The sequence below is a fragment of the Ruditapes philippinarum genome, unplaced genomic scaffold (genome assembly GCF_026571515.1).
Source record: "Ruditapes philippinarum isolate M1 unplaced genomic scaffold, ASM2657151v2 ctg2022_1_1_1_1, whole genome shotgun sequence".
NCBI classification, from domain to species: domain Eukaryota; kingdom Metazoa; phylum Mollusca; class Bivalvia; order Venerida; family Veneridae; genus Ruditapes; species Ruditapes philippinarum.
Window position 1 is genome coordinate 33,024 of NW_026858177.1, and position 25,868 is coordinate 58,891.

Here is a 25,868-nt window from a genome sequence, read left to right on the forward strand (position 1 = left end):
AATGCTCAAAAGTATGCCGATATGCCAATAAATCTACACTGTTATTTCATAATTTTATTTTTATATTGACGTTGCCCTACTCTGATGAACCTACATACGTGTTCAAATTTTCTAGTCAATCGGAACGGGATTTTTTTTAGTGACGTCATATCCATCAAGATGATTAAAGCATCTTCCACATACGCAATCTGCAAAGAGGAGATAATGTTAATGTCCTTCACAGAATTATAATAAGCTGGCATTTATGAAATTTAACTCAGAGTATTAATTTTTGTTGAATAAGATATTTCATACCCAGAAGATGATTTTCATAATGTTGTGTGGAAAAGATGTGGAATATGGAATATTGAAATATTCTTGCAGCCACCGTGATCCGGTTAGACGTGAAAAATTAAATCTTTAATAGTCTTTGTCGGGTTCAAAACTGTATGTACATAATATAAAATTACAAACCACACAATCACATTCATGAATGTAATTATTTTTAAAATATCTATTAAATTTAATGTCCATTTAAGAATTTATCATTGTCAGTAAGTTCAACAAACTGATAACAAAATATACTTGAGCATACATCTTATCTTTATTGGAGCTTCTTCAAAAACGCCAGAATGGTTCTCTTGACTTTTTCCGATATTGAAATAATTTTAACACAACTGAACAATATGCAATGTATGTCAGGAGTAAAATGTCACGGCAGACTAGAGCTATTGAACTGGAATGTAAAAACGTTTGTATCAAGTTTCATTAGCATACGAGTGCGTTCAGGGTATGACACTATTTGTATTTATAAATAGAATTTAAAGATGACTTAAGAAACATGTAACATTCATATGTTAGTAATAAAAAAGGCGATACAATCATGTCAATGGACGTTATAAAATTGTTATTTGGTTTTACTCTTTATCTATCAGGAATACATTTGGCTGCAGGTAAAAACTACATGTACATGTACTACAATTACGGTGTTTAAAAATGAAATTAAAGCTTAGATTTTAGATTACAGGATCTTCATATTTTTGTTTATTCTTATAAACTAACATTTATGATAATGTACAATACATGGATTGGCCTTATTTTCCATTACCTTGACATTTACCCGGCATTTCGTGAAGCGAATGTTAAAAAGTTTGATGTAATGTAATGCATAATGATATAATTTTTATACAAAAGTAACAAAACCCCAACATATTCTGAAAAAGTACTTATTTTGGTTTTAATATGAAATGAAGTAACTATTATAAAACATTAAAACATGATTAAAGAGAGTGAGAAAAAAGGACTTTTAATGATTTCCATTAAGTTTTCTTTGTGTTTTGCAGTACGACAGGCTGCGAGGCCTATCGTTATGTTGATATAATGTGAATTTGCATAAAATAATCATGCTAGAAATGGATTGTACTCTCATATATCATAAAAGACTTCTTGTATCAGGTGTAATCATATGCCATAAAATTTTAACGTTGTTTATTTGTTAATAATAAGCAGTGTCCTACTTTCCATGCGAGGTCAATAACCTAGCTATAAAAAAGGTATTTTTAGTTATTACAATACGAATGTGACTGAGCATAAAACTGCATTACTTAAGTTACTTAAATTAATTCATTGGAAGTCAAACATCGGATAACGAAATCGGCTTTCTAATTTTCAGATTTTCTTTGTTCTTTTCTGCTTCAACTATTTCCACATATTGCGCACATCAAATGATTTTTTACCTTCCTTTATTGTCAAACATATAAGTTTGTATATATGCTTTATACCATTTAATATGTGATGAAACTGTTTGATCATTTGGTAATTGCCTTGCTGGCATCATCATGTTCGGGTTTGACACACTGAAGTAGATCTATCATTAAATGACTAGCAGATTCTTTGTCTTTTGTCCCAAGTGAAATATAGAGGGTCGTAACTGTATTTTGTTTGTTTCCTTTCAAGTATTGTTCTTACAATGTACAAATGTATGTACAATTGTATGCAACAAATGATTTACCATTCTTATTATCCGCACATGGATTTTTAACCATTATAAGTACATATAACGTTATTACCGGAAATCCACATACCGAAAAAAAATCTGGTGAACCATATAAAAATCAGAATTGAAAACATTTTACCAAAATATCTTGTGCCAGATGTATTATTTTTCAAAAGACTTGTAGCACATTTATCTGACAGACATTCTTCTTTTAAAAATCTGTCAGTATATATATAGTTAGTTTGGCTCTAAACAGATGTTTCCCATATCTAACAGGAGCTGACGGAGAATGTAGTGCTTTCTGTGTACAGCCGGAAACGGGGCTCTCATGTGATAATATCACGGGTGACTGTTTACAAGGATGTCAGCCAGGATATGCCGGTTCTAAATGTAACATACAGTGTTGTTCCAACTGCAACGATTGTGTTCTAAATCAAGGAAGGTAACTGTAGTTCTTTTTGTTTTAATTATTGCATTTTTTAATATATACCCCCCCCCCGGGTAATGTTATTACGTATTGTTCGTTTTTAATGCAGGGGGAAGTAATTGTATTTACGTATTGTTATACTTAATATATTTGCTTTAAATCAGAGGGAGATAATTATTATTCCGTATTGTTATACTAAATATATTTGCTTAAAATTAAGGGGGTGTGGGGGGGGGGTTCAGTTTAGTCCTACCATATTAAATAATAAATACTTGTTTAAATGCCTATATGGCTTTATTGTAAATCAGGAAAAGTAAATTTTGTGATTTTAGAACTGTTAATTCAATATTATCATATGTGTGACTTTATATCAATATACATGTATAGTTATACATATAGTCATATATATAGTGCATGGAAATAACTTTTACCCCAATACGTACTTGAAATGATTGTGACTTTTCTACTTTTGTAAATTAATCAGTCTAGTTAATATATTGACCAATTTATTTTTGTAAATGCTTACTATATAACTGAAATTCTGCATTCTTGCAGTAAACGTAACAATGTCATAATGCAATGATACTGCAGACTCTGAAAATATTTTTACTATCTACATTGGTAAACTATGCGAGCTATTTTCGCGATAACATTAAATCTGTTATAAACCATATGTTACCAAACGTTTATTGCTATGAATATGTGACATATATCCGCATATAAAAGCCTTATAAATCACAGCTGTTTATTAATTTCCAAAATTGGGAGTTTTCTTTTTTCTGGAGTTAAAAGTAAAAAAAACGATATATAATTAAGTTTTTATGATATTTTCTTTTCTATTTAAATACAAAATAAACTACTTTGATTTAAAAACTGCGCCGATTAAACTGGAAACGTTCAAATATGCTCATTTTTGCGCTGTCAAGATTAGCTGAATTAGTGATATATTTCAAAAAATTGTCTATTATAATGACGACTGACCAATAATTGATCGTGAAAAATGTTGAAGATAATAATTATATAAAACCTACCAATTTCATCAAAAAGACTGCTCTACTCTTTAAAAAAATCATAAATACCGAACAATTCTGAACAATATAGATAGACATCCCGTGGGTCACATGGATCATTAATTATGTTTGAATGATTTAACACAATTACGAAAAAAATATAATGATGTTTTGACTTTTACCAGTATATTCACCATTTTCATTTTGGTGGACATAATGTCATTTCAACAGATATTTTATATTGATAAATAAGTGATTTGATATTGGCCCTGTTATTTGTCCGAGGACAGTCGTATTGGCACAAGGCCGAAGGCCCCGGGCCAAAACAACTGACCCGAGGACAAATAACAGGGCCAATATCAGATCACTTATTTATTGACAATTTAATTAAATAACTACATGTACTTATAATATTTCACATTTACCCTTGGATATTTCTTCTTATTTTAATTCTAACATATTTTAATTATAACAAAGAACATTTTGTTTCATTTATGCAACCTATCGGCGTCTACACATAGACCGAGTTAAAACAAAATGTGACTGCCATTTCCAAGTTTCTTGCAGAAATCTATATCATTTTTGGCCCTGCTTTATAAGCCAATCAAATTATTTCAAATGCGGGTTTATATCTATATCACTTTTCGACCCGAGGCCGAAAAAGTGATATAGATATTGGCACTGTTTTAGGGAAGGCCATCGTGTTATTGAACGTGGCAGGTGCTTTTTTATAGGACTAATAACGTATAGTTATTTGATAAATGTATTTATAAACACTTCACAGAATGATAGCACTTACTTTCACAACGAAAATGTAGAAATTTGATTCCTGAAAAGCAGATGAATCAGGAATTTAGGTACACCCCTACACAACAACAATCCAGGCGATGATTTTCGGATCGGACGATTGATTTTGATTCATGCACAGGCACCGGACGGTCATTGTTTTGTCGTACGGCGATCGCGCAGCATGATCTTTTTGTTGTTGCCTAAAATGTATCTGTGAATATTTTTTTGATTAAACATGAACATTATGGTCCAGCAAGAACGTCTACGCGTATTAGTATTAAGGAAAAGGCAAACTACAATTGTTGCATTTTTTGCTTGGTCTTCATCTCGTCTCTATCAACTGCCTTCTTTGCTGGCATATTGACCACTGCATGGATGATTTTTATAAGAATGTCATTAAATAAATTAACAGCTGCCTCTTCTCTAAATTAGAAAAGGAAATTGCATACAAAATCAAGGTACCTCTTTACTATGGGATCATTAGGTCTGTTTTTTGTTTGTTTTTGTTTTTTTTTTAAATATTTTAGGTTTTTATGTAGTTCTGGCTTCCAAAACTTTAAAAGCCGCTATTTAACATTTTTGTTTTTCATCTGATGCGGCATGTCATAGTATATAAACGGGTACGCTGAAGACCTTAAGCTAGTTTTTATGTGGAATGGTCTTTTCGTTAGGACACCTTGAAGTTATATTCTAGGTTTGTACAATGAAACTGGTAAACTATTTAAATCATGCGTCTTTACCTCTATGATCAGCCACAACTTAATCATGGTTTGATAGTTTACCCCCCCCCCCCCCCCCCCCCCCACCCCTCATGGCACCCACCAATTCCCACCCAAACGAAAGCTAATACAATTTTATGCTATGATCATTCATATTTTACGCAAAGATTGAAGTAAATGACAAATGGCATATTATGAATGTATGTCATTTTAATATTTGTATGTCTAGTTTACGGAAATGACGGAATAGCTAGGTAGTGTACAAACAAAGAAAATGATATTTAGAAAAAAGAGAATTATTAAATGTGTATGCATTTAAACAGTTTACCATTCATTAAAATGGGCCACATATATCTCAGTGAAAACAGTCGAAGAAATATTATTTTATTAGTACATGTAGTTAAAAGGCATTATGTATAATTCGAGTGAATATGAAATATATCTCACACGGAAGTGAAAAATATCCATATTTTCATTTCTCAGTGAGACAAACATTTTTTATTTGTTTTGTTCTGGAATATGAAACTTAGTTTGGATAAGAAATACAACCATTGTGTGTTGTTTTTTATTACAGCGTGACAGCTATAGTTTGTAATGGATGTGCCAATGATTATTACCTAACTGACGGAGATTGTAAACCATGTAGCGAAAGCTGCGCCAGAAATGACAGTTCCTCTACTTCAGTCTGCAGACAGTCGGACGGACGATGCGAGTTTGGTTGTGTGGCGGGCTACTATGGTGACAAATGTATGAGTCAGTGCAGTGCTACATGTAAGGGGAACACGTGCAATTCTGACGGTAAGGAAATGTGAATGCATATTAAGACTGTGAAAAAATAATAGTATCCTTAAACTTGGTAATCACGTTCTGCTTGCAGACGTATTTTTTAAATTAGTAAAATAATTAGAAGTCATTAGAATTTATTATGATATACCAGTATGTCATAATAACTTTCCATTTTTCTTTTGTTAATATATTATTTGCATATATTGCATTTGAAACAAAATGTGAATCTGCACTTTATAAATAGTATTATCCTTTTGACCAATTATTTTCACAGGGTCGTGTGCAAATGGCTGCGTTCTATCAGTATTGACGGGGCCTCAATGTCTGGACTCGTGTAGTGAAGGCTGTGTTAAACGAGAGTGTGATCAGACTGGTTCGTGTCTCGAGAGTTGTACTCCAACTTACTGGAACACAGACTGCCAGGACGCGTGCAGCCCGAACTGTCATAGACCAAAAGATCTTGACACTAGGGTTTGTAATTTGACCACTGGGTTCTGTCTACACGGATGTGCTAACAATACCTACTGGGATACCAACTGTACTGCAGAATGCAGTAATAACTGCGCAGACCGGAAATGCGATTATTTGACTGGCGATTGTTCAGACGGCTGTGTAGATGAATATGAAGGACCAAAATGTTCTGAAAGAAGTAAGATACTGTTGAGATTTATGATGATTATATATGATTAAACTATCATAAAAGAACATAGAATTTGTGCATAAACAAAATTTCTAAAAGTACTTATAAATTTGTATATCACGACCTAAGGGGAGTAACTTCAGGTAATAATATATTATGTCCCTTATCGTTATAAGCCTTTGATAGAGTAAAGAAAATCTTTGGACAGTCGAAATAATTCAAGCATTTGCATACATGGAATCGAACTTTGTTTAAATCACTTAACTAAACAGGACAAGTTATTATCAATTATAGTAACATCGGATTAAAAACTAAGATTGCTATGTACAATAAAGCTTCATTTAAAACACCAACTTTACGCGATGCAGGTCAAAAACTTGATGTAAGATGTAATTAAGAACACGAATATTACATATATACACCCTACGTGAAGTGGACAGTTAAGCGTGAACTTTAAGAGACATTTGTAAACGTCAAAACACTAACCTAATAAGACATACAAGTGGAAACACTACTTATAAGTGGCATTCAAGTAAATACACTACCTTCGTGTGATGGACACGTTGACACACTGACAATAACGTATAAGTGGTATCCCCGTAAATACACTGACTTTATGTGACGTACACGTTGCAACACGGACTTTAACTGGTATCCACGTAAATACACTGACTTTATGTGACGTACACGGAAAAAAATGGACTATAAGTGGCATCCACGTAATACACTGACTGTATATGACCTACACGTTGAAACACGGACTATAAGTGGCATCCAAGTAAATACACTACCTTCGTGTGATGGACATGTTGACACACTGACTATAACGTATAAGTGGCATCCCCGTAAATACACTGACTTTATGTGACCTACACGTTGAAACACGGACTATAAGTGGCATCCAAGTAAATACACTGACTTTATGTGACGTGCACGGTGACACACCGACTATAAGTGGCATCCACGTAAATAATCTGACTTTATGTGACGTACACGCTGAAACAGGGACTTTAAGTGCCATCCCTGTAAATAATCTGACTTTATGTGACGTACACGTGACACATTGACTTTAAGTGGCATCCACGTAAATGCACTGACTTTATGGAACGTACACGTTGAGTCACGGACTATAAATGGCATCCACGTAAATACACTGACTTTAAGTGACGTACACGGTGAAACACGGACTTTAAGTGGCATCCACGTAAATGCACTGACTTTATATGACGTACACGTTGAGTCACGGACTATAAGTGGCATCCACGTAAATACACTGACTTTAAGTGACGTACACGGTGAAACACGGACTTTTAAGTGGCATCCACGTAAATGCACTGACTTTATTGACGTACACGTTGAGTTCACGGACTATAAGTGGCATCCACGTAAAATGAACTGACTTTATATGACCTACACGTTGAAACACGGGCTTTTAAGTGACATCCCTGTAAATACACTGACTTTATGTGACGTACACGGTGACACACCGACTATAAGTGGCATCCACGTAAATGCACTGACTATATGACGTACACGTTGAGACACCGACTATAAGTGGCATTCCACGTTTAAGTGACGTGTACGGTGAAAACACGAACTATAAGTGGCATCCACGTAAATGCACTGACTTTATGTTACGTGCACGATGAAACATGGCCTTAAGTGACGCTGAGAGTTATTAGTCACGTAATCATTAAACTCTCTAGACTTTAATGACGTCGAATACATGGACTGACTTTAAATAACGTAGTCATAGAACCACCTGAAGCAACAATGACATTTAATTGGAGGTAATCATGACTATGAGTGACCTAGACTTTAATTGATGGCGTTAATTAAACTGACTTAAAATGACATGGATATTTAAATGTTTGGAAAACTTTGACGTGACGTAGATTTTTTAGCCCCTAATATAAATTTAAATGGCAAAAGTTTTAAAAATCTGACAAATTCATAGACGTAAAAAAATCCCTAAATGACGTAGCGTTGAGCCCCCTTTTAAATGCCTGAGGAAATCCCCTTAAGAAATCGTTCTATGTTGACTTTGAAAAGGGCTACTATCCCCAATTGATTGTTTGACTTTTTTGATTTTTCTTGCGCGTAAATAAACAATACTAGCCCGAAACAGCCCAAAAATTTTGCCCTGGTTAATCGGGTTTTCATTTTTAACTTGATCTTTTTACATTTAACATAAATTTACCCATTAAATTAAAAATGGCTATTTTGTTAGTACATTTAATTAAAAAAAGGGACAAAGACTTTAATTTTTAATCTATGTTTATGTCAAAATGTAGACTTATGTCAACAGGTAAAAACGCATATGTTATTCAAGTAACTGTAGACGAATTAATTTGGTTATACATGATGTCATCACCGTTTATATACATATACATGTATTACATAAACCCAAAATCGTCGTCTATAATTGATAATTCTCAGATAATAATAAAGGAAGAGAAACATGTGTTGAATTATTTATATAAATAAATTCATGTATATTATATTTTTTCAGTAAAGGCAGACCCTGATATAAAACCTATAGCGATTGGAGCCGGCGTCGGAGCGTTCGTTGTCATCGTCATCATAATTGTTATAGTTGTCGTCTGCTGGAGAAGAAAACGTAACAAATTTTAGTTGAAATTTGGATGGCAAATATATCATCGACTAAAACTGAACTTTTCTTATTCAGGGACACTTCTCTATGTTTAGAAAAAAAATAGCTGTGTGTCATTTGAATCATATTAACATTTTATGTCTGACTTTATGATGACGTCATGAACGTTTAATAACGCCATGAGGAGATGTGAATTATTCATTTGTGTGTTAGCTATATATTCATTTGTGTAGGTTGGTTAGTTTGATATGAATTGTATAACGTCAAATCTCATACCACAAGTGACAGAGCCATTCAAATAACAAAATGGCTGAAGTCGGTTAAGTTGTTGTTAATACGCGCAGCTTTATAAAACTTGATTAGAAAAGTAATTAAAAATAGGGTTACGTGCACCGGTAATTGAAGAATTTAGTGGGGACTTAAGTTGATCATTTTGCAGTGATGGTGGTCGCCGTAGTTTACCCTCCGGATCACCACAGGGAACCACATTACATTTACCAGAGCACAGTTCAGCCAACGCATCATTCCTGGGTAAACTTTCTAGCCGTTTACAAGTACTATTTTCCTTCGCTTTCGCAAGGAGCTGATAACTTATTTCTGTACTTGCCAACGCATATAGGTGCGGTGCAAAATGACCGTAGAATCACAACAACGACCTGCGCTGTGACCGAACCTCCTATTCCAGTCTAATACTCTACATTTGAGCTAACCGGACGGCTTTTAAGTTTGGTCGTTAAACGACTTTGTTTCATTTATAAGTGGTTGGTTTATTTACTTACGCTGCATCTGCGCCTGTATTGTATTCTAATTATAATATATAATTATATATATATTAAAGGTAATGTAATGATGTTAAATGTAATTGTTTTTTTATTTAAAAAATTTTCTTTTACGACCCTTTAAAGATAATTTAGGATTTGTTTTTCAACAAACGAATTTTTGGTCTTTTATTTTACAAACAATGCTTTTTAAAAAGTTCTGGGTACAGGTTTTAAACGGTGTTGGTAGTCAGGTAGTTCAAAGCAACTATTTCTCTCATTTTTAGTTTTATCTGTTATAGGTTGGAACAAACAAAAAGTAGACAAAATTTAAAAACAAATCATATTTACTGGAAACAGTAATATTAAAATACTGTAATAAAAGAAAACCCAAAAAAGGCATTTTTGTTAAAAATTTTTTCGGTTATTACTCGCTACTTAAAATAAAGGAAAATTTTTTCATAAGTTCAGATGTGCTTGAAACAAAAATTTTCTCCACCCATATTGAATATTTTTTCACTCAACAAAAAAAAGTGTTTTTTATTTATATTAAATAAAATAAAGCGTTTTAATTATCCGATTTTTAATGTGGTTTACAAAAACTACAAATTGAGGAAACCCTTTTTCCGTTCCCTCAGCGGGAATTTTGGGGTTTTTGCCCCTGGATAAAACCGTATACATTTTTTAAATTTTTTAATTTATGTATTAACCTTTTGTTTTGAATAATTTAGATATTGTTAAATTTCTATTTTAAATTTTTCGTTACCCCGGGTTTCTTTTTTCCTTTTTCCCCCGAAAAACGGTTTTTCACCTTCAAAATAAGCGTCTAACGGCCGTACCGAAATTTCAAACTAACAAAGTTTTATCGTTTCACAAGACTGCCGGGGCGATGTCTCTGAATCCCATGTGACAAAAGACGTCATTCCACTTCCGTCGTCGCAAACCCCATAGATACCAACGGGTTTTCCCGCAAACAAAAAATTTCCGTTTTCATCTATAGTAACCCCCCATATTTTTGGAGGGGTTCCCCTTTTGCGATCAAAAAAAACCCCCACCTTAATGTTCGTAAAACCCCTTTTTTAAAAAAAAGAAAAAAATATGGCTTCTTTCTGACTGGCAAAATTTGCTTTCCTAGGGAAAATTTTTTTTCCTGGTTTTTTTTTTTTAAACCTCCCTTTTCATTTTTTACCCGTTAAATTTTGTATTTGACCCAGCAACGAAAAATTTTTTCTTTTTTCCAATCTCTAGGGCGTCCCCTTCGACTTCAATGCATCTGCTCTGCTTAATTACTTCATTCACAGATTAAACGTAAATTTTGTTGTTCTTTTCCTCCGTTCCGAGTAGCTACACCTCACGGCTATCTCTGATCCTGACATGGCTACAATATCCCAAGGGGAGTAATCAAGTTTAATCACGACACTACAGTTCTCTCAGGACCGACAACTTTAACAGTACTGTTTGTTTCATCGGCGATAACCAGCCTATCTTTGTTTAAAAGGAATGAACCAGAGATGGTGCAAACAGACGTGTCACACGGTGCCCTCACATTTATTTCAGCAATTTTTGCAAGTCTTGGTTCTACTTTTTTTCGTTTTTTAAATCTCGGCAGGACGTATTGTAGATTTAACATTGATGGACCCTAAACTATCAAGTGCTTGAACAAGGTCTGTGTTTCGGTATGAAATTGAGAGAAAATTTACTTTTCCGTCAACGATTTCTTCGAGAATATCTTCATACCTGTTCTTTAGAACCTTAACTGTATTGACTGCTATGAACGACTTCTTCTCATTTTTTCCCTTTTGTATCACTTTCATTTTCTGAAAACCATCTTTAAGGTTGTCTACAGCCGTTTCGCAAACACTTAGCCTTTGCTTTATTACCTTAACTTCGTCACCGGGTTAATTCGTCTTTCTTCATTATCATTGACATCTCTAACTTGTCAAGCATCTTGTCTACGCTTTGTCGAAACTTTTTCACTTTTCTCTCCAACTCTTTTCCCTGAGTGTCTACCATTCTAAGAGACTCTCTTTCTTCATTCCTTGTTGCTTCAAATTTCGACACTAGCGTCTCTAGAACCTTCATCGTATCTGTGACTTCACTGTCTATATTGCTTCCTGCGACTGCTTCACCAAGAGGTAGAATGTTTTCACATGTGCCATGTTTCAAAGCTACGCAATCTCTACAACACAAAGAACCGTGTGTCTGACAGTAACTTTCTAATTCTAGTCTATGTTCTTCACATCGATTCATTATAGATTTGTCCACTAACCCCACTTCAATAAATTTATTTTTACTTTATTTCTTGATTATAAACATGAAGAATAATTTCAGAGATATTATACTTGTGTACGTCACATTGGTTTAATGATATATAAACACCCATTGTCTAGGTTCCTTAGTGAATCACAACGTTTTCCTTTTTCTAAAACAATTGTTATAATTTCTTGTTTCTTTTCCATACCCAATTCCTACAGAGTGACAAGAAACTAGCATTTAAATAAATAAATGGTGTTTAATTTGTCAAAATAACATTTTATTACAGCAATTCCAACGTTAACTACTGAACTATTATGTATACAGGTATCGTTTAGCTTTATAGCGGGTCTTAAACAAATAGTCTTTGATTTAAAGTCGACTTAAATCGTATAATGTAATCAACTTGTCCATCGCGATTTGGCAAAACCTATACACCGTTAAACAAAATTTAGTGTAATTTATTTTGTATGTATTTGTTTACATTCAAGTTGAACCATTGTGGATTTAGATTAAAAATCTGATGCATTCAATGGTTCAAGCAAGTTATTGTTATTACCCATGCATGAAAAGTTTGTGTAATAAATAACGAATAACAAATTAATAAAATAATTATATATCACATCTTTACAGAAAAAATAGACATTTTAAAGCACAATCTAAAAAATGAAGGGGACGTGACTTTTAGCTGTCTTTAAGTTGTTTTGTTTTTATATTTTGCTTCCTGAAACAAAGTGATTTTTCATCAAATAAATGAAACTTATTTCAAGTCTCAACTAGAACTAGAAAGAAAACGTTTTTGTTTTCGTAAATGCAAAAACTCAAGTAGAAATTAACCAATATTTTACCGCAATGCATCTGTTTAAATGTGTCTCGGCAAACATCTGTTGTCTGTTATTTTGTCCTCATAAACATTACTTGTCAAGTACTAACCATCACTTCATATGTTCTTAAACAACATCTTTAAATGACGGAAATTTTTCAAAACACAAGGAAAATACTCAAACGTTTTATTATGATTGTATGAGAATCCGCTTAAATAAATGTCCGTAAAATCTTATTACCCGTGAAAAAATATAATATTTATAAAGTTTCTCAAGTTTGTACCACGAATGATACTTAGACATTTTACCACATCCTTGAATCTATTTCAGAACATTTCAATATGGCGATGAAATTAATGCTCGTGTTTCAAATTTTTTCTATTATAGTATATAACATTTACTACATTTAGCATTGACAACTATTTCACGATGACCATATTTAACATTTCAACTTTAATACAGGTATGCTACTTTGTACCATGCATTTTCTTAACGGAAATACATATGATAATTATAATATCATAAATAATACAATCATTTGATTTGCCCAGTATTTGTTTAATCCTCAGTTATTGATATAATTCATCCAAAGTTACTGAATGTATTTACAATTATGTACATGTACTATATCATCAAATAAGAGATGACAGATTTGTAATTATATAGGTTTTCTTTGTTATTGTATTTTGACTTTTTGTTCTTCAAATAAAAAAGCGAAATTTATTTAACTTAAAATATAATTATTAAATTTAGACAACTAAAAAATAATAAAACAAACATATTCAAAATTACTTTTTAAACGGGTTTAATATTTTGTTGTGATACTCCAATCGTATTTGATTAAAGTTCCGATAGCTATTTTATTTTTAAAAAAAATACCATAGGACAACGTTCAAAAGTTAATTCGAAAATTGGAGGGTCTTTTAATTATTTTGCTTTAAACCCTCATGCATATTTTTATGACGCCCTCTTAAAAATTTTTGGGGTCTATAAAACAGTGGGGGACATGCCCAAATTCTTTAAAAAGTTGCGACAAAAACCAAAAACCCAAAAAAATTATAAAATAATAATAATACAAATCACGGCGTTCAATATGACGGAGCAAGGTGCTTTGATTCAATTTTACGTGAAGATGAACACAAAATCCCCTGCAGCGACAATAACGATGTTTACTAATAAGGGTGGGCAAGGCGATGGTACCAGTTACCAGTTTATTCAGACGACAGAAAGTCACTAGAGGTTGATCAATACTGGAAATAGAAGGTAGAAAATCACTAATTCGGAAATGATTAGCTACGTCAGGGACATTATTAACGAAGACCGACAACTTTCTTTCGCTGAGATGTGTGACCATAAATATGGGATCTATAGTACGAAACAGTGATTATTTGTATGAAATGTATTTTCATTGCATACTGTCGCCCAATGTCAAGACACGTCGCGTGAGTTTTTTTCCAGGAATTTCTTCGACAAGGCTACGTGTTTCTGAAAGTATCGTTACATTGGATGAAAAATTGTTGTTTTATTTATCCGGAGAGCAAACAATATATTTTTTTCTAGTGAAAGAAATCATCATCACTGAAGTGGAACGTTATGAAGTCTGCGAAGAAGAATATCTTTGTATTCTTTATGGATATGGACGGCATTATACTCAGCCACGCAGTACCGGAAGGACAGAAGTGACGGAAGCAAATTATTCAAAGGTTTGTTATTTAATTTATGTAACTGTTTTTTTCCTATAAATAAAGTGTACCGTCGAACGCCTCTTCCGCCCGATAATCATTAACATCAATAATTTAGTTCATTTGGACGTATGTTGCTTTTAATATTATTACATATACATACTGTTTTACAATAACACCTTTTGTATGTGAAAAGATTTAATTAATGTATATCATGTGATATAGCAATAACAAAATTACATAACAAAATTATATAAACAATCTCCGATGGTACAAACGAGATATATACTGAATTATCATCAATATTATAATTATATGAACGTAAAGGTTAACTTGAGAAAACTTCTGATTACATGATACTCAAGAAAGTGTTTTAAAGCGCCATTACATTAATGTCGGTTGGTGATAAGTCTGTCAGATTAGTTAGGCTTTGTTGGCCCACAAACGTAACAAATAATATTTGCAACAGATTTATTCGTACAGAATAAGTGTACTAAAGTACAGATGCATAGATGTTTAACATACCTCAAATGTTTTAGTTAAGCAAAATAGTTTGATTATTAAAGGCATATAAAAATGAATGCACAGAATGTGAAAATTATTGTGAATTTTGCATCAGAACGGTACTTTAAAGGCCCTTTATTTCCAACAAATGGTATCATTTTTATTTCTAAAAGAATATTTAAAGTTTCTTGTTACTGTTTTAAAAACAAAAACAACATGAAAATAAAATAAAAAAAATACTCATTGCCATATGCAAAAAAAAATATCCTTTGGTGATTTTGTTATGTTGGCAGTTTGTATAAATATAGTAAATAAGTACTTTGTATGGAAACAAAGTGATTTCTCGGAAGCATTAATCATAATAAAATTACAAGAGAATTGCAGACTCGGTTTGATTGAGTCTGTACATCAGGGATAGATGAATAGGTGCCACATCCCTCACATCCCCTAGCACCGGCTTGAGCGGTACACAATTCTCAAAACCTAATAGTGCTGCCGATAGACCAGTCAAAATACTAATTTCATTACATTTTGCTACCTTTTACAACCCACAATTAATTCTATTTCTTCATTTCTAAAACATCTAACATGCTTTTAATCCAGTATCAAATCAATTAAAATTAAACACATGTTTGACATGAACATGAACAAAAAATAATGATTTCTGAGGCATAATGTGCCTTTAAATGACCTATGTCATAATTTCTTGATAATTTGTTAGTTTTTGACTGCACATGCTTTGTTTAGAAAATGTCAAATTTTCTAAAAATGTTGTTTTGTGTAACTTTAGCAATCTCATTAAAATCATATCCTAACTGTCGCTTCACTACCCTACGCTCGTAGCGAAGAGTAACGGAGCAAAAACGATGATCTGATTTTAATGAGATTGTAACTTTAGGAACTTGAGATATTGGCATGGAATACATGTATATGGTTGGCCAGAGGGCATCTTAGTAATCTTAGATTGGATTTTAATATAAATGAAATATTCAAGTATGTAATTACGGTAGATGTTTTTACTGAAAAGTACACAGTAAAATCAACGAAACGTTTATGATGGGAAATAATCAGCACATACATGTATAATGGACAGATTGGCTTTTATTTATTACATATCATCAAACATTTAATATTCTACAGACATCACCATTCATTATTTTTTTTCTATGAACAGTATGTTATGTATACTAGGGCACTTAAATAAATACATGTACATACATTCATACACAATAATACCAAACAATAGAATCCGGAAAAGGCCCATCGGATGCAATGAAAGTACCAATATTATAATATTGAAGAAATTCATAATAAGACCGTTGAAACTTCGTCAAGCAGGAACGTAGCTTCCTTATACCATTTCCAGGAAAATTAAATGACAAATCTCATTTCATACTTTCCTGTGTTTTATTGTAATATATCGGATGGTTATATAGAGGATATTTGTTTGTTTGTGTGTAAGATGAAATTTTATTTCATCGAGTGGGCTTTAAAAACAGTATTCTCACGAGTGGCGTAGCCACGAGTGAGAATACTGTTTTTAAAGTTCACGAGATGAAATAAAATTACATCTTACACAACAAACAAACAAATTTTCTTTTTATTTTATGCTAAAAAACAAGTTTAAACGAAATTTCCATAATATTAACATAAATATTAAAATCTGTTTCCCCATTGAGAGCCCCATTTCGTGCGAATTTCTCATTAAAAACAAGAAGTCTTGAGCGGAAAAATAAGTCCGACAATCAACATTAAATGACAGTGATATTATTTATTTTGTTTAAAAAATATGAATGATCGCTTGTTTTAATAATAAAAACAAACAATTCGTGAAGGAGAAAAGTCCAACCATCCATCCATATTTCTGTTACCTACTGCGAATTTATATTAGACCTGGCTTTGTTAAATGTAAGCGGCAGGCATTTTTTAAAGTTGTGTATTTCACGGGAGGAAAATAATTTGTGTTTGATTCAGAGGGATATCATTTGGAATTGTTAGTCATACACCCTTTTAAAAGAAAGAAAACATATTTGGGGATTGAAACAGACAAAAATTAAGTGTTGACAGATGTGAAAACATGAAAAAAGCAGCTATGAAAATGGAAGACTTGGAACTTGCTCGGAACGCTGGGTTGGTTTACTTGTTCTACGAGCTGTAGCTGTCATTGCTTTTCAATTTTTCATAAAGCATACGGCAGTTATTACTCGTAGGATACTTTAATATGCCCAAATGTCATCAAGAGCAGTTTGCATGTGGAAGGAATGTATTTTTCAGACTGTAAAAATGAAACAAAAAATTTAGAGACGAAATTTGGTGATTGGAATTTGAATGAATAGAAGTAAGTTTTCTTCTTTTTATTACTTTTTACGTTTAAGGTATTTATCAATTTCAGCTTTCCTTTTTCTTTAAACAGCCTGACATTGTCTGAATTGTCAGCAAAAATAAAATTAAGGTACCACATGGGGAAAATCTTAAAAAAGTAGTTTCGTCATTGAAAAAAGTGAAATTATATTTTGATAATTTTCACTGTGAAATTACCAAATATAATTTTCACGGATAAATCAGTAATCCACTGAAAAGCATAAAATAAATTCTGATAAACCACTAGTGAAATTTATAAAATATAATTTTCACTGTAGCCGGACTATACAGTTTCTGAATACAGTACGGATGAAAAAAAATCGTAGGCCTAACTAAATGTAATAACAGGCAGAAAAAATGCCGTCGTACGTAAATTTTGCTTCTTTAGGAAAAAGAAAGTCGATGTTATCATACATCATGTAACAAAATTAGAGAAATTAAACACAACTACATTTCAAAATTGATGATGTGACGTCATGATGTGATGACGTCACAAAGGAGAATGCGCGACGATACGCGGCAAAAGCAGTAAAGTAATACTTAAAATCACTTAAAAAGCATGAAATAAACAGAAAATTTATTTCTTTTACATATTAGATTGAAATATATTTCATTCGTGAACACCAGCTATTCTATTTTCACGAGTTGCTACGCCACTCGTGAAAATATTGCATCTGGTGTTCACTCAGTGAACAAAACAAACAAATATCCTCTATATTCATCTGTATACTTGCAATGTATCACAATTACCTGAACATGTTTATTATCCTAAATATTCGCCAAAACGAATCCGAAAATAATTATTTTAGGGGGCATGCCCCAGTTCCAACTTAAATGAAACCAACACATATATTCGAACCATCTAAGCCTATGTCGTCTGGTGTATTACAAGTATTTTTACTTATTGTATAAATTTTATAAATAAGAAGGAGGCATTAGTATTAAAACACACATAATCAATTAAAATAAAACGATTACTACCGAAAGCTTAGTTCTGCATATATGAGTGAGGACATAAGATGTAAAAATAAAGACATATAGTTGACATATATAACATATAAATTATTAATAAATAGAAATAATCAACGAGCTAAAATGGGGATTGGAAAACCAAAGGTCCTTCTTGTAATGAAGAGTCTGATTGTTGCAAAGTATTCGCGCAAACAAAGTAAATCTAGTAGTTACAATTCCTTTAGAATGAAAATGACGACGATATCCATAAGTTTTAATAATATTTTAATTATGAATTCTTCAGACGTGTGATGGCAACTTATTCAAGTTGTACAACTTTTCTCGATGCATGTTGACGGTTTTTCAACATCTGCATTATCTGCAGATCCTTAACGTATGCTTTTATTGGTCGAAACTTTTTTTGACTTATAATGGCATCTAATCTACTTTGTCGTAAGTTGTACAACTGTTCTCTATGCATGCGGAAGAGTGTTCAATATTTACTGATTTTTTAAATTTTAATTCATTTTAAGTGTCATTGTCCTCCGTCATAGTGTTGTAAATCCCACCCGTTTATTCCTTTATATGTTTACTTGAATGTGCTTCAAAATGATCATAGTCGTCATTATCATGTTCTTGTATTATTTCTGTATGAACGCCATATCCATTTGCATCATTTCAGGTAAAAGTAATGTCTCTCACTTGTTTTTTGCTCACACTTGCGTTCACCCTATCATATTTCTGATTCTACAGCTTCACTCGTCGGCACGTCGTCGCTAGGCAACGCATATTCTGATTCCGAATGAGTGGATTTATTGCTGTGTGCGATATTTACATTTTCAGCAGATCGACGAAACTGAGTGTTGGCGGAAGTTGTTTCCTGAATATCTTTAGATCTTGTTTCAGCCTCACATGTACATCAATGTTTTTTTATTTTCTCGCGAAATATTAAACAAATTATAATAAAAAGTGTAAAAACAATAATTAAAACAATGATTATTGCTATGTAGTCACGATTATCAGATATACCCGGGCTCGAGGTGCTGTGTATGTTGTCATTGGTATTTTCTGAGGACAATATTGGCGTCGTGTCACTGGTTTTGTATGACGCTTGCTTCTCATTATTGGAAACATCATCTTCACAGATGTAGTCCTTATCAGAGGAACATTCTGCAGGTTCGAACACTAAAGTGTTGTTGACATTTATTATTGACAGACAAATAGTATTTCTATTTACACCATCCTTATCCAAAATATCATTTAGCTTGAAAGTTCGAAACAGGCCTGTCCAAAATGTTATATTTCCCATTGACTTATGGTTTATTCGGTGTCTTAGATCCCTATGTAATAAGCCTGGAAGATTTGATACATAATTTTTACAGCTTTTAAAGGATGATATCCACGTAGAGGGTCCTAAATAATAACAAAAGTGTCGGCTATCAAAGTACCATAAATGATTATCACTACAGTTTGCATTGAATTGACCACCAGCGGTATTAGTACACATGAATCCAGTTTCTTTTGAGTTGCATGATCCAGTAACGTAACCTTCTTCTTTCCCATCAGCCTGATAATAAACACATTGACCGATTCTTTTATTTGAAGACGGCTTCCAAGCGAAATGATCAATGGCAATGTCTTCATATACATCTATTTTGCTTGAAAAAGCCTTTCTATGACTAACATTTGGTGAAAACAAAACTTGTTTACATTCAGAGTCGCTTGTCAGTTCTAAACGATGATATAAATCGTTATGTGAAATACAATAACATAAGTTATCTGTTATACCGATGAAATTAGTATATGCTTTTGAACATTTCTGTAAACATTCATAAATGTCATAGTTTGATAGACTGACCTTTTGCAAGCCTGTTTTTGCACTGCCAAAGCATCCGTACCATTTTACAAATTTATCTGGAAATATAACATTCCCAGATATCCACGCTGATTGGATTTTCTGTAAAGATTTGTTTTGATCCCAACGGCGTCCCGAGGAATTCATAAAGTGTTTATATGACGCTAATCCATTACGCTCCTTACATTTATTTTCGGCGGTAGAGTAATTTTCTGATTGACTTCCACAAATGAAAACCATCATATAAACACACATATAACTATGTATTGATGTTTTACTACCCATGTTGTCCGGTTAAATACTCGTGTGTCCTTTGATTATTACTGCCATGTTTCTCCTACCAGTTCGAAATGATCTTATCTTTAACACTTTATATAAAGTTAAACTTACCACTGTGAGTTTTACACAACTTTCATAAGGAATTAAATCTAGCAGGAAACTTATATGCTGTCCTTACAATGTATGTCACCAAATCTAATTTAGATGATATATAGATTCTTTTTTAATGTCACATAATAAATTATATACTCTGTTCGTTATTGCGTTATTGAAAAGTACAGCAGTCTCTGTTTCTTCGAAATGCTTAAGTTATGCATGTAATGGTATGCATTAAATTTGATATAACTTTTGCATGCTGTATTTTTCCTTTTTAAAAAATCAATATATGGGCATTTAAATAATGCAGCATGTATCTGATCGACTATAATTATAATTTACAGAATGAAAATTAATCACTTTGCCTGCTTTTAAAGATTATATATACTCGTTGTATTGAATATTAGATAATGTTTATATCTTCCTTGTCGCGAAAAACGACAATATGACACATTTATTAAAGCACGCCTTGAAGTGTTTTACCACACGGTTTTTTTGATACAATGCTGTTACAATTAAGGAAACAATTAAAGGCTGCTTTAAACTTATTTTCCTGAGATAATGACTTTCGTAAAACAATAAGCATTTTCTACAAATGGCTTAGCCATTCAAATGTCAAAATGGCTAAAATCAGTACAGTTAATGTAAATACCATGGACTAGAAGACATTAATTTAAATATATGTTTATGTCAAAAATGTAGATGTTATGTACAACAGGTACTTACGCATATGTTATTCAAGTAACTGTAGACGAATTAATTTGGTTATATGATGTCATCACCGTTCCGTAAACCCAAATCGTTGTCTTTAATTGAAAATTCTCAGATAATAATAAAGGAAGAGAAACATGTGTTAAATTGTTTATATAAACATACTCATGTATATAATATATTTTTCAGTAAAGGCAGACCCAGATATAAAACCTATAGCGATCGGAGCCGGCGTCGGAGCGTTCGTTGTCATCGTCATCATAATTGTTATAGTTGTCGTCTGCTGGAGAAGAAAACGTAACAAATTTTAGTTGAAATTTGGATGGCAAATATATCATCGACTAAAACTGAACTTTTCTTATTCAGGGACACTTCTCTATGTTTAGAAAAAAATAGCTGTGTGTCATTTGAATCATATTAACATTTTATGTCTGACTTTATGATGACGTCATGAACGTTTAATAACGCCATGAGGAGATGTGAATTATTCATTTGTGTGTTAGCTATATATTCATTTGTGTAGGTTGGTTAGTTTGATATGAATTGTATAACGTCAAATCTCATACCACAAGTGACAGAGCCATTCAAATAACAAAATGGCTGAAGTCGGTTAAGTTGTTGTTAATTCCGCAGCTTTATAAAACCTGATTAGAAAAGTAATTAAAAATAGGGTTACGTGCACCGGTAATTGAAGAATTTAGTGGGGACTTAAGTTGATCATTTGCAGTGATGGTGGTCGCCGTAGTTTACCCTCCGGATCACCACAGGGAACCACATTACATTTACCAGAGCACAGTTCAGCCAACGCATCATTCCTGGGTAAACTTTCTAGCCGTTTACAAGTACTATTTTCCTTCGCTTTCGCAAGGAGCTGATAACTTATTTCTGTACTTGCCAACGCATATAGGTGCGGTGCGAATGACCGTAGAATCACAACAAACGACCTGCGCTGTGACTCGAACCTCCTATTCACAGTCTAATACTCTACTATTTGAGCTAACCGGACGGCTTTTAAGTTGGTCGTTAAACGACTTTGTTTCATTTATAAGTGGTTTTTACTTACGCTGCATCTGCGCCTGTATTGTATTCTAATTATAAATATATAATTATATATATATTAAAGGTACATGTAATGATGTATAAATGTAATTGTTTATTTTATATTAAAATTTTCTTTTACGATTAAAGATAATTTAGGATTTGTTTTTCAACAAACGAATTTTTGGTCTTTTATTTTACAAACAATGCTTTTTAAAAAAGTTCTGGTACAGGTTTAAACGGTGTTGGTAGTCAGGTAGTTCAAAGCAACTATTTCTCTCATTTTTAGTTTTATCTGTTATAGGTTGGAACAAACAAAAAGTAGACAAAATTAAAAACAAATCATATTTAAGGAAACAGTAATATTAAAAATACTGTAATGAAAAAGAAAACCAAAAGGCATTTGTTAATTTGATTTAGGTTATTACTCGCTACTTAACAATAAAGGAAAATTATCTCATAAGTGTACAGATGTCAGCTTGAAACAATTAAAGTATGTTCGTATACAATTTCTCCCCACCCATACTTGATAATACTTTCACACTTAACAACAAAACATGTGTTTATTTGATCATATTAAATAAAAATAAATGCGTTTTAATAATTATCCTTTAGATTCAGTTGTTATTGATGTTTTCGACAAGGAAACATACAATTGTAGGAAACCCTTTCTCTCGTGCAATACTAGACGAGGAATATTTGGTTTTGATGCACGTGGCATAAAACACGCGTACATATTGTTTTAAATTGTTATGTTAATTTATGTATCTATCACTTTGTTTTGAAATAAGTCTCTAGATATTGTAATTTCTGATAAATATAATTTTTCTGTGTATCAGTGTTATCTTTTTATCCTGTTTATCCCTGACATCATTATCAGGATATGACACATTCTTAGATATAAGCGTAAACTAACGCCTTATCCGAATTACAAGACGTAACCACAAACGTTTTATCGTGTTCACAATAGACTAACGCCTGAGGGTCGATGTCGTCTGAATCCCACGTGACAAATGACGTCATTCCACTTCCGTCGTCAGCAACCCGATAGATACCATACGGCTTTCCTGCACACACAAACACTTCTCCATTATCATCTATAGTAATCCCGCCATATTCGGAGGTGTTCCCTTTAGCATGATCAAAAACAACCGCACCTTCAAAAGTGATTGCAGTAATCCCTTTACTAAAATCAGATATAAATATGGTCTTTCTTTCTGAAGCAATGGCAATGTACTGCGGTTCTTTAAGAATATTTTTCCGTGGTTTGATTGTTTTTAACACGCTGCCGTCCTTTTCATTCATAACCAGAATTAAAATTTTGTCATTACTAGACACAGCAACGAATAATTTCGGATCTTTATACGCAATAGCTCTAGGGCGTCCGTCGACTTCAATGCATCTGCTTTGCTTAATTTCTTCATTCACAGATAGAATGTATATTTTGTTGTTCTTTTCCTCCGTCTCCGAGTAGCTACACCTCACAGCTATCTCTGATCCTGACATGGCTACAATATCCCAAGGGGAGTAATCAAGTTTAATCCACGACACTACAGTTCTTTCAGGACCGACAACTTTAACAGTACTGTTTGTTTCATCGGCGATAACCAGCCTGTCTTTGCTGAAAGGAATGCAACCAGAGATGGTGCAAACAGACGTGTCACACGGTGCCCTCACATTTATTTCAGCAATTTTTGCAAGTCTTGGTTCAACTTTATCTACGTCTTTTGAAATCTCGGCAGGACGTATCGTAGATTTAACATTGATGGACCCTAAACTATCAAGTGCTTGAACAAGGTCTGTGTTCGGTATGAAATTAAGAGAAAATTTACCTTTTCCGTCAACGATTTCTTCGAGAATATCTTCATACCTGTTCTTTAGAACCTTAACTGTATTGACTGCTATGAACGACTTCTTCTCATTTTTCCCTTTCTGTATCACTTTCATTTTCTGCAAACCATCTTTAAGGTTGTCTACAGCCGTTTCGCAAACACTTAGCCTTTGCTTTATTACCTTAACTTCGTCACCGGTTAATTCATCTTTCTTCATTATCATTGACATCTCTAACTTGTCAAGCATTTTGTCTACGCTTTGTCGAAACTTTTTCACTTTTCTCTCCAACTCTTTTCCCTGAGTGTCTACCATCCTAAGAGACTCTCTTTCTTCATTCCTTGTCGCTTCAAATTTCGACACTAGCGTCTCTAGAACCTTCATCGTATCTGTGACTTCACTGTCTATATTGCTACCTGCGACTGCTTCACCAAGAGGTAGAATGTTTTCACATGTGCCATGTTTCAAAGCTACGCAATCTCTACAACACAAAGAACCATGTGCCTGACAGAAACTTTCTAATTCTAGTCTATGTTCTTCACAGCGATTCATTCTAGATTTGTACAATAACCCCACTTCAATTATTTTTTTCCTCTTTATTTCTTGTTTATAAACATGGTTAATAATTTCAGAGGTATTATATTTGTGTCACATCGGTTTAATGATATAAACACACATTGTCTTTGTCCCTTGATGTATAAATATTTCCTTAATCACAGCGTGTTCCTATTTCTAATACAATTCCTATAATTTCTTGTTTCTTTTCCATACCCAATTCCTACAGCGTGACAAGAGACTAGCATTTAAATATATAAATGGTGTTTAATTTGTCAAAATAACATTTTATTACAGCAATTCCAACGTTAACTACTGAACTATTATGTACACAGGTATCGTTTAGCTTTATAGCGGGTCTTAAACAAATAGTCTTTGATTTAAAAGTCGACTTAAATCGTATAATGTAATCAACTTGTCCATCGCGATTTGACAAAACCTATACACCGTTAAACAAAATTTAGTGTAATTTATTTTGAATGTATTTGTTTACATTCAAGTTGAACCATTGTGGATTTAGATTAAAAATCTGATGCATTCAATGGTTCAAGCAAGTTATTGTTATTACCCATGCATGAAAAGTTTGTGTAATAAATAACGAATAACAAATTAATAAAATAATTATATATCACATCTTTACAGAAAAAATAGACATTTTAAAGTCACAATTTAAAGATGAAGGGGACGTGACTTTTAGCTGTCTTTAAGTTGTTTTGTTTTTATATTTTGCTTCCTGAAACAAAGTGATTTTTCATCAAATAAATGAAACTTATTTCAAGTCTGAACTAGTGAGAAAACGTTTTTGTTTTCGTAAATGCAAAAACTCAAGTAGAAATTAACCAATATTTTACCGCAATGCATCTGTTTAAATGTGTCTCGGCAAACATCTGTGTCTGTTTTTTTTGTCCTCAAAAACTTTATTTGTCAAGTACAAAACCTCACTTCATATTTTTCTTAAAAAAAAATTTTTAAAATGAGGGAAAAATTTTTTTCAAAAACAAAGGAAAATACTCAAACGTTTTATTATGATTGTATGAGAATCCGCTTAAATAAATGTCCGTAAAATCTTATTACCCGTGAAAAAATATAATATTTATAAAGTTTCTCAAGTTTGTACCAAGAATGTCACTTAGACATTTTACCACATCCTTGAATCTATTTTAGAACATTTCAATATGGCGATGAAATTAATGCTCGTGTTTCAAATTTTT

At 32.7% G+C, this 25,868-nt stretch overlaps 2 protein-coding genes across 3 annotated transcripts; one reads left to right on the plus strand and one right to left on the minus strand.

Moving 5' to 3' along the window:
* Nucleotides 1-756: 756 nt before the first annotated feature.
* LOC132752423 (multiple epidermal growth factor-like domains protein 11) lies at nt 757-23,107 on the plus strand. Of its 2 annotated transcripts, none has more exons than XM_060742746.1 (5): nt 757-932; nt 2,252-2,417; nt 5,495-5,718; nt 5,981-6,355; nt 21,424-23,107. In XM_060742746.1, exons 1-5 carry the CDS (start codon nt 863-865, stop codon nt 21,543-21,545), a joined length of 957 nt encoding a protein of 318 aa, XP_060598729.1. In that variant the 5' UTR covers nt 757-862; the 3' UTR covers nt 21,546-23,107. The 2 variants fall into 2 exon arrangements, with proteins under 2 accessions (XP_060598729.1, XP_060598728.1); XM_060742745.1 differs by lacking the exon at nt 21,424-23,107 and adding an exon at nt 8,859-9,328.
* A 59-nt stretch (nt 23,108-23,166) lies between these two features.
* LOC132752432 (uncharacterized) lies at nt 23,167-24,654 on the minus strand. The gene has a single exon (XM_060742756.1). The coding sequence runs from the start codon at nt 24,652-24,654 to the stop codon at nt 23,167-23,169; it is 1,488 nt and encodes a 495-aa protein (XP_060598739.1).
* Between the last annotated feature and the right edge of the window lie 1,214 nt (nt 24,655-25,868).